The sequence below is a fragment of the Lolium perenne genome, chromosome 1 (genome assembly GCF_019359855.2).
Source record: "Lolium perenne isolate Kyuss_39 chromosome 1, Kyuss_2.0, whole genome shotgun sequence".
Taxonomy (NCBI): Eukaryota; Viridiplantae; Streptophyta; class Magnoliopsida; order Poales; family Poaceae; genus Lolium; species Lolium perenne.
Window position 1 is genome coordinate 117,283,352 of NC_067244.2, and position 16,374 is coordinate 117,299,725.

The following is a 16,374-nucleotide window of genomic DNA, read 5'->3' on the forward strand; positions in this document are numbered from 1 at the left end:
CAGGCACTACCACACCGGCGAATCCAGCTCGGACACCGATAGTTAGAACTTAGAATGTTCTTTCTTCGCAGCGAATCTGACTACGGGCCAGACGAAGCCAGTAGTGGAGGTCTCTGTCTGTTCTTCCTCGGTAGAACCAACAAAGGCACCATCTCCTCCCTCTGGATTTTCCAGTTTGAGTGATTGGGTGTGCCCTCGAATGTTCTTTCTTGGCAATGAAAATACGGAAATTAACACAACTGGTTTTTTTTAAATGTTATATTTGTGTCAACCATGGTTCAAACTATGTATTAGTTTGTGTAAACCATGTTCCAAACTATATGTTAGTTTGTGTAAAATCATGTTTCAATATGTAATATTTGAAACTATATTTAAATGGAGAAGAGAAAAAAAAACAAGAAACAAAAATAAATGCATCGCTCCGCTGGAGCCCAGATGCAAACGGACGCGCGAACAAAAACGGTCATTTTAGCATCTACAGCGACGCAAACGGACGCTCGCGGACATTAAAATGTGTCGCGTCTCCGTTGGAGATGCCGTGTGGCGTCTGCACAGAAAACACAATACGGTACTGTCACTGTGCCCCTTGACGTATCAGTCCAACAAATGGCCGGTTTTCTTTTCAGTTTATTGTTGCGTTGCTGAAAAGCCCGCAGTCCAAGCATCTTGGCACTCCCCGTTAGTCCAACCTGGCCACTTGCGAGGCCGCGATCGAGGACCGGGCTTATATAAATGGACAATTACAGGAGCTCATGCAGCCGGCCTGAACAAGTTGCAGTGCCCTTCACACCCATCTCTCCCTCACTTCCTCCCATACACACACACACAGAGATTCAAGCGGAGCTCGGAGAGGGCCGGCGTCCATGGCGGGAAAGCTGGAGGCCGGCGGCGGTGACGGCGAGTACACGCAGGACGGCACCACCGACCTCCACGGCAACCCAATCCTCCGGTCCGAGCGAGGAGGCTGGAGAGCCTGCTCCTTCGTCGTAGGTACGCAAGTATGCACGTCTGGATCGATCTAATCACGAGTCTTGTAATTTCTCACTGTATTTATCTCTCTAGCAAAATCCTTTTGCTTCTCCGGTTCTGTTCATACGCCGTCCAGCTCCGGCCATGGATTCTCCGTGGTGGACGTCTCATGTGCTCTTAGGAAACAGAACAGGAATAGAAATACAAGTACGAGGGCAGAGGGTCATGTCAGTTCTTTAGCACCACCAGCTTGTTTTTCTTTTCTTTATCTTTCATCTCTGCTTGCTGCACGACGTGCATAATAAATATATAGGTGTGGCGTGGTCTGAGAATATAAGGAAATCGTTTGGCAGGATTGGGTTTGATTGGATTAGATCGGTCCTAGCTGAAGTGTCATGCATGTGCTAGCTGAAAGATCCCCACATCATCGGAACTGCTATAAGTATGCATAGCAACGTTTACGGCACCCACATGCTTTGCTCCTCAACTCGCAACCATCGTTCTCTACGGAGATTCTTATCCTCGTCGATTTGGACTATACAAGGAATGGCTTCATTTTCAAGGAGATGAGCCGCGCGACCCAAACCACGCCCCGCGCGTCTGTTTGGGTCGAGTCGGACAAAAACGCGGCCCAGTGCGCGGACCTATCCCTAAAACGGACGGCCGCGGCGTCCGGGACGACCCAAACCCGGCCCAAATCTGGGACGAGTTTGCGTGGCCGTGGACGCCGGATGCTGGTCGCTCGCGTCCTCCCCTTGTCCGCCCCTGGTCCGCCTGTCTGTCTCCCAAAACACACCCAGTCCACTCCACTCCCAAAACCTAGATATGGCCGACGAAGCGACTGCCGCCGCCACCGCCACCATCGGAGACGAGGCACAGGTCGCGGCCGTTGCCGGTCCTCCCTTGGCGGAGGCTCCTCAACTGGCCGGGCCGGTAGTCGTGGAGCCCGGGCCGGCGACGAAGAAGGCGAAGGCCGACCTCACCACGGAGCAGAGGAAGATCGAGAGCAAGAAGAGGGCCGACCGCCGCAGGGCGCTCGACCAAAGGAAGAGGGATATCGCTGCCGCGGAGGAGCGGCAGCGGGCGGCGGAGCAGCTTCTCCAACTCAAGACGGAGGCCAAGGCGGACGTCTTGCAAGAGCATGCCATGCTCTTTTATGGCCACCAAGCGCTCGCTCAGCACTTGATCCTCCCTGCCGCCGGCACGGCCTCAGGGGGGAGCTCGTCCTCGTCCGTGACCCGGCCCCTTCCTCCAAGGTCAACATCCCTGCCGGTAGCCCCGTTTGGGTACACGCCCGGCGCACACGAATTGGGGACGCAGTCGGCGCGGTACCCGTACCCGTCACGGGATGGGTCACCGGAGGTGGGCGAGTCGTTCACGGGGCCGTCTCCTTCGTCCATTGACCTGAACCGTGCGCCGGCGAACTCCAAAGGCCCCAAGAACATGGGAGCAGCAGCGATGGCCGCGCACGGAACCTGCTCGACGATTTGTCCACCGTGCAGGCCCCTCCGGTGTACACGCAGCCAATGCCGACCACCATGCCCTCTGCTTCGACCGAGCAGGCTCCCCAGCCGCCTGCCGTTGACACACATCAGGACAGCACTGCCTGTCCCGGCAGCATTAACATCGAGGAGGAGCCGTTGTTCGCTCAGATATTATTTCTATATTTGTTACATACTATTTATAAGTATGTGTGGCCAGATGGCCTATTTCCAAAAGAAATAGGCCAAATGGCCAAATGGGTGGCCGCTGCGTTGGGCGCAGCGTGCGACCCAAACAGACACGCGGACGCGGGGCGCTGTCCGCGTGTCCGGCCGGCCACGCAAACGGCCCAAAACGGACAGCCCAGCGCGTCCGTTTGGGTCAGCCGGTTGGAGATGCCATGAGGCCAACCCATTTTAATTGTGGATGGATGATTTTGTTTTACTTTTTCCTACTATTTCTGCAACATAGGTTTTGTAGAATATATATATATATATATATTTCTAAATATCTTCTATAGAGAATAGAGAATAAGAGATAGCAGTATTATTTTTCTCAACAAGGAAAACTGGCAACCATCATTCAGACCTTTAAGAGCATCTCCAGCCGTCTCTCCGACGAGACCTCTGGGAGTAATTTTTTCATCCTGACGGCGCTATTCGGCCCAGTAGCGCCCTCGGCTCCTCGTTTTCCCCCGGATTTGGTCTTTAATCCATCCGGAGAGCCCAGGCCATCCCCGGCTTCCCGAGGCCTGGTCGGGGACTTCGGACGAAACAAAAACGCGCGAAACGTCGAGCGGGCCCGCGGTGTCAGCGACAGAAAGGGCAGTTCCCTCCATTTATTTCGTTTTCTCTCCAAAATGCGCCGCATAGAATCATTTTCTCCGCCGAATTTCGGAGGAGCTACCGCCATTCCCCCACAGTTGCAGCTCCTCCTTTTCCCTTCGACCACCATGGCGCCGAAGAAGATCGCCGCCGACGGCGCACCGAAGGCGAGGAAGTCGCGGGCGCCAAAAGATCGGCCACTGGGCTGGACAAACGCAAGGTGGGCGGAAGATGTGGAGCAGCGGCGGAACGAAACTCGCGGCAGGGCGGAGAGGGAGAAGAAGCTTAACGCGAAGAGGGTGGCGGCGGCGGCGAACGAATAGGCGAGGCTGGTCTCCATGAACTTTTCCTAGCCGCGCGTTGGCCAATTCCCCAGGCCATGGCCGACCCAAGGTACGGTCGGCTCTCCTTCCACCTTCTCGTCGGCTTCTACACCGGCGGCCGCCGATACTTCGCTGGCCGATGCCGCGCTAGACGAGGCTCAGGAAGGGACCGTCGATGAGCCTGTTATCGTCTAGTTTATGTTTCGTTCGAAGGAATCTGGCTGATCCGATCGTCGAACTTTGGCAATGCTTTTGTGTAGCGGGAAAACGATTTTTGAAACTATCGCCGCTGATTGGCGAATGCCGGGGTGCGACTGGGAAAATGTTACCTCCACGCCTTTTTTTTGCATCCAATCCGGCGTTTATTATGTCTGGATTTTCGCTCGGGGGCCTCAAACGGCTGGAGATGCTCTAAGTGGCAGTATCCCACTCCCAAGTACTCCGTACACTTGTGTGTGCACTGTGTTAACGGCAGTATTGCGTAAGAGTGGCCTGATATATCAAACGCTGACTGCCTGACAAGCAAGAACGATTGCAATCACAATGAGTTTGACGTAGGCCCGTAGCTTAGCAACTGTAGATGGATATATACCGGTGGTTGTCACAAATTGAAGGAGTCAATGGAAGAGAAATTAATGTGCAATAAACCGTACGGACCGCACATACACTCCTAGTATGTTGCACAGTAAAACTCCTGTTTTAGCTTTGACTTAGCATGTTTCGATAAAGGGCTTCACATCAAGTTGAAAGTTTTGACTTAGCACATACCGGAGGTGAACTATGAGTGGCTAATCCTTCCAGTGTCACTTGAAGTAGGTTATGATTTGTGTCATCGTATGAGCAGGCAGCAATGTCCATGCGTCCCTAAAGAAATGGACACAATACGTTTGTGTCACTTCCAAAGACATGAACAAACGTTTTCTTTGTGGTATAGTCCAAACAGAGTTTGCAAGCAGTCGTTGTCTTGTTTGGCTTGTCTGGTGGGACTCGTACATAGGGGCTGGAAATAACCTTGTGCTAATCAACAACCCCTGTGACCTATTCTTGGGAAGGAAGCAGGATTCCAACAAGCTAGGGTTTTTGTGTTGTTCATGGCAAGGACGATAAGTTCGTAACATGTACTACAAGTAGTTCTTTGTCTTTTAAGTTTAAGAAAAAAAGTATACTTTCTTTTGTTCACTAATACTCCATATTATAAGATGTCTTGGCAAACTAATTTAGTTTTGGAGTAGTTGTTTGTTTCGAGTTATATTGGCCAAACTGGCTGATAAATTCCGGGTGTACTAGTCTCTTTCAGAAGATAATATTGCGGAACAGTGCATTTTATCTTGTCTTGTACCTCAAGCTGTTTCACACGATCAACTTCTTTTATTCTCTTTTGATTGATTCTGTGATGGCTACCTCGTGGGTCAAAGATCTATGAGCGCTGGAAGATCCGCATGGCGGGTCCCTGCTGTACGAGAAAAAAGTCAAAATGATATGCAAGCCATCTCTTTCTTTCTTGTACAAGGATCACTTCTTTCAGCTATCTGCTAAGCAGAACCCTTCTGAAAGTCTGATTATCTATCTCTATCGTTATATATACCTTTCATACTCCTACTGATGCGTGTATGGTCCAAATTCTCTTCAACCATATCACCCACTTATCAGTTGTAGCCTGTATTCATTTTCTTTACAGTTTACATAATAAAACGACAGTACACATCTGGTGGCCTTTTCTGGAGAAAAATAATGTCTGTATATTTGTGTGAATCGTGTGTGCTTATTGGTTAATTTGGCAGTGTACGAGGTGTTCGAGCGGATGGCCTACTACGGCATCTCGTCGAACCTGGTGCTGTACCTCACGAAGCAGCTGCACCAGGGCACGGTGCTGTCCGCCAACAACGTCACCAACTGGGTGGGCACCATCTGGATGACGCCCATCATCGGCGCCTACATCGCCGATGCGCACCTCGGCCGCTACCGCACCTTCATGGTCGCCTCCGTCATCTACCTCCTCGTAAGTTTCTCATCTCACCTCGGTGTCGCTTTGTCCTCTCTGCGTCACACTAGCCGCCTGTCCAGCCGTTCTGCAATGGCTGCTCGAGGCTCGAGTAGTGTGCGAAAAGAACAGATTGAAAACGTTATCAGATTCAGAGTACTCCTCTTGCTCGGAGTCATCCGAGTGCATCGAACACAATGGTTGGACTTTTCCATGTAACAAACACACAGCATAACTTCTTTTAGAAAACTGAGACAAAAACTTTGCCCCATTTATTAATTGGGATTTAGTAGAGGGTGCTATATTTTATATTTTATGAGAAAATGGGGTGAAAACCTACAGCAACTAGGTCAAGCCCACACAACCAACACACCTAGACAAACCACAAAGCGACACTAACAAACACTCGAACACGAGACTCCAATGCCGCGCCGAAAAAGACATACCGCTATATTGAGGAGGGAGGCACCCGTCAACCAATTGCGGATCGAGAGAAGGTAACAACCAAGGTAGCGAAAAAATCAGAAACCTCTCTGATAACGACAGCTCTAGGCACCATTGGTAACATCCAAGACTTAGCAACCCTATCACTAACAGAAACCACCTTCCTGGTGGACTCATGCAAGAGAGAGACTACAGCGTCAACATCACCACACTTCTCAAAGCAAAGTGCCTGACATAGCGGAGAATACATATCTGAGGACCCGTGCGAGTTAGGCCTCACTTCTTCGACGAAAGGAGGCGTAGACACACCACCACACAACTCCAGGAGCTTAGGCATGATCTTTATGACCGGGCCTGTCATCACCAAGGCTTGTCCTAGCACGAGGAGAGAAGAAGCCATGAAGGCTCGCTCTGATAGCGCCCACTTTGCCATCAGGCAGAACCAGAGGATCGCCACGTGTCCGGCAGAGCCTACCCAATGTTGCTTCTACCCGCTCCAGAAAGCTCTGAATCGCTAGCATCCAGCCGTGCAAGGAGTCAATAGCCTCGTGAAGAGGACGGACAACCTCCTGAAATAATTCACCTTGCTTCTTCAAAGCGGATCGCATATCCGTCGAGGCCAAAGAGCCAACGGGAGCAGAAACAACGGACGCCTAGGACCGACGACGAGGCACATCAGACAGGAGTGAGACCTCAACCTGGGCCCGATGAGAAGCATTCGCTTAGCGTGGAGATGACGCGACAGGACCTGCTAACAAGCTGAGAAGATGCCCGGCGTTACGACAGTCACGTGCCCGAGGACCATTCTCAAGGCATCGAGAGCAACTGAAGGGGTCAAAAAAAAAGCCCAACACGCTGACCAGGAGCTATGCACCTGCAACATCTACAATTGAGCCAAGCAGGGACATGACGGCGAGCAATTGGCGGGGCTGGCAGAGCCGGGCGGCGCGGACCGCGCCGCAACGTCAACTCCTTCCATCCATCACGCTCGCCCGCCACACACTTCACCTCCTTTCCATCAACCTTGTCAACATCAGCAACAACATTGAAGGACTTGGTATCCGGCGCCGTCTGTGAAACCAGTCTCTCTTCGTCATCCTCATCGTCTTTGTCCGCAGTGGGCGCCCAAGAAGTATACCATGGCGTGGTAGCGCCCCTGCACCGACCTCACCGTCGTTAGCAACCAACCGCGGTGAGTGGGGGGTGAGCTCTTCCTCGTCCTCCTCGATGCTAGCAGCATCGGAAGGCCTGAACCAGGACACAGAGGGGCCGCAGGTGCAGCCTCCACAGGCCCGCCACGAACCTTGACCGGGCAGACTAGGGGCATGGCGGAGACGAAAAAGGCGAAAGCGTCTAGGGGCCAGCTCCTCTTCGCCTTCCTCATCATCGTCAGCAGGAGAAGACCAAGACGGGGCTCGGCGAGGCTGCAACAGCTCGCCAGCCAGTACTGGGTCAGACGTCGGGGCCGCAGCTGCCACGAGCGGGAGGGGCGACGCTCGTGAGCACAACTACCATGCCTGCCCAACCCACGACAGGGGAGGATGAAGCGTCTCCATTGCAGGCTCGGAGAAGGCCGCGCCCGAGATGACCATGTCGCCATTCTCCTTGCGAGACCTCCCTGCAGGAGGCAGTCGGGACGAGCGGCGAGCAAGAGCAGCAGCAGCAAGCACGGGGGCAGAGGGCGGCGAGGCCGGGGAGGCCGTTGTCGCAGCCATGGGAAGGTGGAAGCTCCAGGAGCGGCGACAGAGACAGTAGGCCAAGCCCCTACACGACACACCAAGGGATAGGAAGAGGGCTTCGAGAGGATTCCAGATCGGGTCGTGAGCTCGGAGAGGACGCCGGACGCAGAGCATAACGTACATGTACATAGGGTATGGACACTCATGTGGAGGCTAAGAGAGTTGTGGTGGGACACTTTCCCCACCCCTCTCGTTCTCTCCAGAAGCTCTCTCTCGCGTGGTTTCTCCTCCGCGCCACCGGGCCAGACCGGAGCCGCCCTTGTCGGCGATGCTGGCTGGAGTAGGCAAAGGCAGGGCGCCGGTTGTAGTAGTAGGCTTAGTCTTCGTTTAGGTTTACCCTTGATGGAGAATGGGGGTAGGCTGCTAGATCTCTTCAGGCGGAAGTTGTTCCCTCGGCCATGCTCTTCTGGAGGGTGTAGTGGCCAGAGTGGAAGATGGAGCTAGGCATCCTCCAAAATAAGGTTGTTTCCTCTTTCCTCTCGAGGCTACTCGTTCTGATGATTCGTTGCGGCATCCGGCGGTTGCTGGAGGTGCTCCTCGTCAACCTTTCATGGCGGAAGCTAGTCGTCGTCGATAACTCCAGTGAGGCCTTCTTCAATAAGCAGTTTGCTTGGGTGCCATGTCCTGCTACGGAGCTCGGATGCGGGGTGGCTTCCTCTGGCCGGCCTTGGTGGCGAGGGGAGGAGGTGGCCTGGTGTCTTTCTCTGGAGAGCTCTTTACCAGGGGACTTGTGCTGGCGCTGATGCCTTGCCCCTGCATATCATAGCTGACTGGCGGCCCTCTTCCAGGAGTTCAACCTCCATCTGGAGGCTTTCTTCAGTCAATCGCCGGAGCTCGCTATTGATGCTCTTCCAAGTGGTTCGTCCCCGGAGGAGCGGAGATGGCCGACGGTTTTGGCTCGACGTCGGCAAGGAGAGAACAACGAGCATCTTTCTCTCGGATCTCGGCGCGGCCAGCGCCTGAAGGTCGTTGGCGTGCGTCAGAGAAGAACCTCGAGCACCTAATTGCTTACAAATATTCCGTGTTAGGGTTCTTTTTGTAAAATTTGAGGCATTGTCTTTCAATTCTAGGTTTCCCAAAGCAAGAGATGCTAATGGGCCTCTTTGTAATTTTCTATCTGCCGCTTATTAATTGCAGCTTCCACGCCTCTTGAGGCCTTTTTTGTTAAAAAAATTGTAGCGGCTAAGAGGAACTATAGCAGATACGTAAAATGGGGGATGTTCTTATATAAATAACTCTATTGTTAAGTACGGGGCCAAAAAGAGGGGCCTAGAAAACATAATAAAAAGACTCCGTACTCACAAAAAAAAGTTTGCGTATACACAAAAACTGACCTCCCGTAAAATTTACAATGTGGGAGTCTTGGCTTTGCGCGTTCGCAAAAAAAGGAGTAGAAGAAGGAACTTCACTCGGATCAGCACACTCAAGTTTTATGAACTTGTGTTTGCACTTGTTTTAGTTATCGTTGAACTATGTTGTTTTATCGTTAAACTATTTTTTGTTTTAGTGTTGAACTTTTGTCTGAACTTGTGTTTGTATTGATTTAATATATACGTATCTGAACTATGCGTTTCTTATGTGCATGTTCGAAATATGCTTAGATTGAGAAGTAGCGGGAATGTAAGTTTGATTTAGAGTGAACACAAGTTTTTAGTACGCACTTTTTTGCGTATTTCTAAGCGTCATACTCATATTTTTAAAGTATCCGCTAGAGTCGCGGGATTTGAAGGTCGACGAAGTCAGATATAAACATGGCTATGAAGTGTTACCTCCCAAAACACATATGATCTGACCTAATGATATGGGGAGAATTCGCAATGTGGGGTTTAATCCTGGGTGGACTGAGATACTACTATCCTTTTAGTCATCCTACAAGTTGCTAGTTGTCAAATAAATGCGACTCTCTACTATACAAAGTCGGCCAAAACAAAAACATAGGTAAGATGAGGTGATTTTGCACACGTTTCAAACCGGGAGCACAATAATATTCAGAATTTGAACTAATTTATAAAAATGGAGTGTGAAAAGAAAGAGAAACAGTTTCTAGAAAATTAAATATAATTCAAATCATTCAAAGAAAAATGTCTATATAATCCACAAATTACTGTCGAATTAAACTATTATAGAACATGATTTATTTTTCGAAAATTTATGGAACAAAAATAAATTTAATTGGGATTTTGTGCGAGTATGTTCACCTGATTTGTTTTTTTAAAGGAGGTTTTTTTTTGAGAGAATTTTTTAAAGGAGGTTGAAACCCCGGGCAAACCCTATACACCGACCAGGTCGGCGGGCGTACCGCGCGCCGCACACCCCGCGCGCGGTACGGGCCGGCCCAGTTAGGTGCGGGCTGCCTCCTTTTGCGATTTTTCTTTTCTTTTTTATTTCTTATTTTCTGTTTCTTTTTTTCCTGTTTTCTTTTTTCTGTTTTCGTTTTTCTTTCATTTTTTCTGTTTCCTTTTTTTACTTTTAGTTTTCAGATGGAAAACGCTCTGCATCACCCGGGGGATCGCACGCGACGCGTCCCCCGGCTCGTACGCTCGCCGCGTGTCCTTCGCTGGCCCCACCTTATCACGTCGTCCTCTCCCCACGACCTCCCGACCACTTGTTTTCCCCTTTGTGTTTATTATCTCTTCATCCGAGAGACAGCCATGAATTTCTTCCACAGACCTCCCTCTCCCAACGCCCTGCCGCTGCCGCACCTCTCTTGCCGGAGGGCCGCCGCGACGCCATCCCCCCACTGCTCCATCTCGCTTCTCCTCTTAGTTTTTTCCCCTTCCCTTGCAACTTTCTCTCACCAAGTCAATGACGAGATCCTCACCGGCGCTCGCTGCTGGTGCTTGCACCGTCTTCCCCGCCATCGGTGTCTGCAGCACCTCCCCACCACCTGACCTGCACGCAGCTGGAGCCGTTGCTGCGAGGGGACGTCATGTGGGGAGATGGATGCTACGAGGACGTCGCAGCATGTAGCCACCCGAATCCTGCAGGGATGCGACGGCGGCGGGCGGTGGCGCTGCAAACCTGGTGCGCTGCTGCAAGGGGGTATGCGGTTTGCTACCGACGGCGGCTGGGTCTGCTACACACGGAGGCCGGGGCTGCTACCCACGTCGGCCAGGTCTGCTACACACGGCGGCCGGGGCTGCTACCGACGGCGGCCGGGGATGCTACACACGGTGGTCGGGTCTGCTAAACACGGCGTCCGGGGCTGCTACCGACGCCTGTCGGGTCTGCTACACACGGCGGACGGGGCTGCTACCGACGCCGTCCGGCTCTGCTACACACGGAGGCCGGCGATGCTAGCCAAGGCGGGTGGAGTTGTTGCAAAGATACGGCGGCGATGCTCCAGCGGCGATGCTGCGACCCGCCACCGCCATTGCTGCGAGCGGGCGTCGAAGCTTCGGTGACGTCTTCTCCGACGACGGGCGAGGCTCATGGAGGAGCGACGGAGGTGGTGCTGCATGCGACGATGCTGCGAGCGGCAGGCGGAAGTGCTGCTAACGCTGGCCGGAGATGCTACAAGCGGCGGACGGGGGTGCTTCGAGCCGTGGCCGGCGTAGCTGCGAGCCTGCGAGATCTCTCGCCGGAGCTCTGAGCGTGGCGGCGGTGGGTAGGTGCGCGTCGGTGTGGGTTCTGTGCATGCGTTGAGTTTATCGGTGTGGGTTCCCTTGCGTTAGCGTTTTTTTCTTGCATGGAGAGTACGGTCGGGGGAGAAAGACAAGCGCAAACGGTCAATGGGAACTTGATCAGACGGCTCTGGACCCGGGGGATCGGGGATTTGATCCCCCGGGGGACGCTCAGCACGGCCCCGCTGGGCGTCCCCCGGGGGATTAGAAATCTAATCCCCCGGGTCCCCAACCGTCCGATCAACAGATCTGAGACGTTTTCGGCCGTCAGATCAAACCAACCAGCCCTCTCTCCCACTTTTGCTACCATGATGCACCAAAGTAGCAAAAAACGGTTCAATTGTAGCAAACTCTATTTTCACCTAAAACACACAGACCTCGCCGGAATCTCGCCGGAGACTCGCCGGAGTCTCGCCGGAGACTCGCCGGAGTCTCGCCGGAGACTCGCCGGAGATGTCGCTGAAGACCGACCAGAAACCTCACCGGGGACTTAGTAGCAAATAATATATGCTATAGTAGCAAAAACACACAAAGATTGTAGCAACCTTTTTTTGTTATTGTAGCAAAAGCAACCTCGTAGGAGACTCGCCGGAGACCCGCCGGAGAATTTGTAGCAGAAAAATATACTATTGTAGCAAACACCTATAACAAAAATAGCAAATCCTAATTTCAATGGATTCTCGCCGGAGAGATTGTAGCAACAAAATAGAATATTGTAGCGAAACCACAAAACCAAAGTAGCAATTAAAATATTGGTATGTAGCAAAGACCTACTCGTGGAAATGAAATCCACAAAAGCGATGCTGCAAAAAAGGTTGTAGCAAACAAATTGTTCGATATTAGCATAACCGCTGAACAATTGTAGCGAAAAAAATAAAAATCCTATGGCGAGGGGAGAGGTTCCCGTTGACCAGCGATGAGGGCAGGGCGTGGGGAGCTCCCTTCAAACAGCGTGATGGGCACACGCCAGGGGGTAGCGGGATCCTGCACCGGAGATCGAGTGGGCGTCGCCTCCTTGGATGGCGCTCTGGGCGGCGCGGGAGGAGAGGAGGGGAGGGAGGCCACCATGGATAGAGCTCTGGGGCGGCGCGGGAGAGGAGGAGGGCCGGGGATGGCCGCGCCGGATGCCCGCCGGGCGCGAGGTGGGCGGCGCCGGGAGCGGAGGCGCATCCTTGGGGAGCTTCCGCAGCCCATGGAGGCGGAGGCCGGCGGCGGTAGGTCAGCTTCCGCGACTCGCGTAGGCGGAGGCCGGCGGCGGTAGGCGAGCTCGCGTCTGGTCGTGGAGGCGGAGGCCGACGCCCCGCGGCAGGAGCTCGTGCGTCGGGAGGTGGAGGTCCAGGAAGGAAGACGACGGGAGAACGTTGCGATAGGATAAGATTTGGGTGGTTGGGGACGTGAGCTGGTGTCGTGGTGGGCCTTTTTTTTCTTTCACGCGTGGTACACGGAGGAGCCGGGGGATCAGAACGCTGTTCCCCCGGGGGAACCTCAGCCTTTTCAGATTCGAAAAATAGAAATATTTTAAAAAAATTAATTTAAAAAATGTTCAAATATAAAAAATCTTTCAAAATCTGAAAACCATTTAAATTTAAAAATCGTTCAAACATGAAAAATGTTCAAATTTAAAAACCATTCAAATTTAAAAATCGTTCAAACTTGAAAATTGTTCAAACATGAAAAATGTTCAAATTTAAAAACCGTTCAAATTAAAAAACCGTTCAAACGTGAAAAATGTTCAAATTTTAAAAAATATAATTTTTGAAAAATATTCAAAATATAAAATCATTCAAATTTTAAAACTGTTCAATTTGAAAATGTTCATATTTTGAAAAAAATCTTGAAAATTAATTTCATAAAAAATTAGATTTTGAAAAAGAAAAATATTAATAACAGAAAAAAACAGAAGAAAGAGAAGAAGAAAAAAAAGAAAAAAAAATCGTACCTGAGCTAATGGGCCGCTGCCCAAACTACCCGACCTGGTCGCTGGGGGTGTGCGGCACCCCGCACGCGCCGACCAGGTTGGCCTATAGCAGTTCACGAAACCCCGCCCCTAGAGTACGTTTACCTAGGCCGCGGTACCGAAAGATAAGAAAATATTTAGCCCACGAATGCCAACGCGCTGAGAAATTTTTTTTTTTGATGGTCATACTCTTGGTTAATTCAGAATGTCAGAATCTAAGATGCCCGAGCAGGTGAATTCGTTTCTCCCTAAAAAAACGATGAGTCCATTTCAGCCAGGAACCTCGAAATACAACTGCCGCCGTCCTCAAACTCTGCCTCCTCTATAGATCGGTTTCGTCTCCCTCGGCCGATCTCGTCTGGGTCAGGGAGGTGGAGACCTGATCCATGTGTGGTGTTTTTAGTAAAAATTGTATTTTTTAGGAATTTGTAGTCATCTTCTTTTTGGCATCCGCCTCAATGGAGATGACAGCGTCTACAATAAAATAAATGATCTTTAGCTTCTTGTTCGACAATGAGATCTCCTTGTTAACATAAATGGTAGTGTTGGAAGATCACGGTATTTCTAGGAATGGATCATCAGAACTTGCTTCACCAGATCTATTTTTGATCTTTCCCATGGTTGTCGCAATGTGGTTGTCCTCGCAATATTTCCCCTACGTTCTCGACAATGGTTATTCGTACTCTCGGCTCTCCAGCGATGTTGACAAGGCTGCCCGGTTATTTTGCTCTGGCATACTGGTGTTTGTAATCTTGTCAATATTGATTGACTACTTTAATGATTGCACGTACACGTAGGGTTGGCATTGTGGCTTAAATTTAAATTATGGAAACTATTTGTTGGTATTTACAGATTTGTGGTTCGATATTTTTGCTTTCGGATGCCTTAAAAAAGTACAGGATTATGTCATAGAAGAAGAAAGAATTTGAAGACCCTAAAATTTTGCTATTTAAACTTTATTTTGTAATTGCTGGAGACAACTTATATGTATTTATATCATGTACTTTTTGCTACTTTAAATTAAATATATACAGTATTGATTGTCGAAGAAACCGATGAATTCGTTCAATTAAGTGGCCTTTTAGCCTAAATGATTCGTTCCTGTGTACTCACGGTCATCCTCATCACCCGCTAATGTTTCACGCAGGGAATGATCCTGCTGACCATGGCCGTGTCGCTGCCGTCGCTGAAGCCGGCGAAATGCGGCGTTGGCACAGCCGACCTGAACTGTGACCAGAAGGCGACGAATGTGCAGCTGGGCGTCTTCTTCCTTGCCCTGTACATCCTCGCCGTAGGCACGGGCGGAACCAAGCCGAATATCTCTACCATCGGCGCCGACCAGTTCGACGAGCACGAGCCGCGTGAGCGCCGGCAGAAGCTCTCCTTCTTCAACTGGTGGATGTTCAGCATCTTCTTTGGCACGCTCTTCGCCAACACGGTCCTCGTCTACATCCAGGACAAGATCGGCTGGACCGTCGGCTACGCGCTCCCCACTGTCGGCCTCGCCGTCTCCATCGCCATCTTCACCGCCGGCACGCCCTTTTACCGCCACAAGCCCACCTCCGAGAGCTCGTTCGCCAAGATGGCTGGGGTGATCGTCGCGGCCGTCCGCAAGTGCCGCGTCCCCTCGCCCGTGGACCCAAGAGACCTGCACGAGATCGACCCCGAGCAGTACGCCAAGAAAAAGACGTCCCCGTTGCCGTACACACCCAACTTTAGGTGCTCGATCATGCAACTCTAAACTAGATTTGATCAATTCTCATCTCACTTGATGATGCGCATGTGTTCGGCCAGTCGCGTTAACTAATTGATGTTCTTTCGCGTTAATTGCTTGGGACTGCAGCGTGCTGAGCAAAGCGGCGGTGAGGACCGGCGGGAGCACGTCGCGGTGGTCGCTGAGCACGGTGACGCAGGTGGAGCAGACGAAGCAGATGCTCAAGATGCTGCCCGTGCTAGGCATCACGTTCGTGCCGAGCGCGATGCTGGCGCAGATCAACACGCTGTTCGTGAAGCAGGGCACGACGCTGGATCGGCACGTGGGCGCCCACGGCTTCGAGATCCCGCCGGCGAGCCTGCAGGGGTTCGTCACCATCTCCATGCTCGTCTCCGTCGTGCTCTACGACCGACTCTTCGTGCCCTTCATGCGCCGGCTCACCGGGAACCCTCGGGGCATCTCGCTGCTCCAGCGGATGGGCGTCGGGCTCGTCTTCCACATCGTGATCATGGCCATCGCGTCGGTGACAGACCGGTACCGACTGAACGTGGCGCACGAGAACGGCGTGTTCGACAGCAAGGTCGGCAAGACCATCCCGCTCTCCATCTTCGTGCTGCTCCCGCAGTTCGTGCTCATGGGCGTCGCCGACGCCTTCCTGGAGGTGGCCAAGATCGAGTTCTTCTACGATCAGGCGCCGGAGGGGATGAAGAGCCTCGGCACCTCCTACTCCATGACCAGCCTCGGCATCGGGAACTTCCTCAGCAGCCTCCTGCTGTCGACGGTGGCGCACATCACGGGGCGGCACGGGCAGGGAGGGTGGATCCAGAACAACCTTAACGCCTCGCGCCTGGACCTCTACTTCGCCTTCTTCGCGGTGCTCAACTGCGCCAACCTCGTCGTCTTCTTCGCCGTGTGCCGGATGTACGTGTATAATGCCGAGGTCACCCACGTCGTTGACGGGGGCGGGGAGAAGCAGATGAAAGTGGCGATGCAGCCGTCTCCTGCTGCAGGCGCACCGGACGTTATGCTCTGAACTTTCGAAATCTCCTCCAAGTCAATCATCAATCCAAGTCCACCGTTGTGAAATAATACACGTACGGCAAAACCATGTAGACCCTGACAGAATTTCGAATTTGTACATAAAAATCAAAGGATGACAACACTCAAAATTAGCAAACACTAAAAATAGCTAGTGGAACATGGGTCTACGTGGACACCATTTTCCAAAAACAACGTGAGAAGCTGCCCCTCCCCCTAACCTAGCCCATCTACCCTCTCATCGCCGCCGGATCCAGCTGGGCAAAGCCCGTGCGGGAGG

The 16,374-nt window shown here is 51.9% G+C and overlaps 1 protein-coding gene across 1 annotated transcript; it reads left to right on the forward strand.

The window, feature by feature from the left end:
- The first annotated feature begins 733 nt into the window (after positions 1-733).
- LOC127299957 (protein NRT1/ PTR FAMILY 5.2) lies at positions 734-16,161 on the forward strand. Its single transcript, XM_051330021.2, has 4 exons — positions 734-990; positions 5,380-5,597; positions 14,490-15,061; positions 15,186-16,161. Exons 1-4 carry the CDS (start codon positions 864-866, stop codon positions 16,087-16,089), a joined length of 1,821 nt encoding a protein of 606 aa, XP_051185981.1. The 5' UTR covers positions 734-863; the 3' UTR covers positions 16,090-16,161.
- Positions 16,162-16,374: the final 213 nt, after the last annotated feature.

Bases quoted from the DNA above. Each gene is read 5' to 3' on its own strand.
- LOC127299957 (XM_051330021.2), top strand. From the start codon at position 864: ATGGCGGGAAAGCTGGAGGCCGGCGGCGGTGACGGCGAGTACACGCAG. The intron at 991-5,379 runs GTACGCAAGTAT...TTAATTTGGCAG, and splicing joins AGCCTGCTCCTTCGTCGTAG to TGTACGAGGTGTTCGAGCGG. The intron at 5,598-14,489 runs GTAAGTTTCTCA...TGTTTCACGCAG, and splicing joins CCTCCGTCATCTACCTCCTC to GGAATGATCCTGCTGACCAT.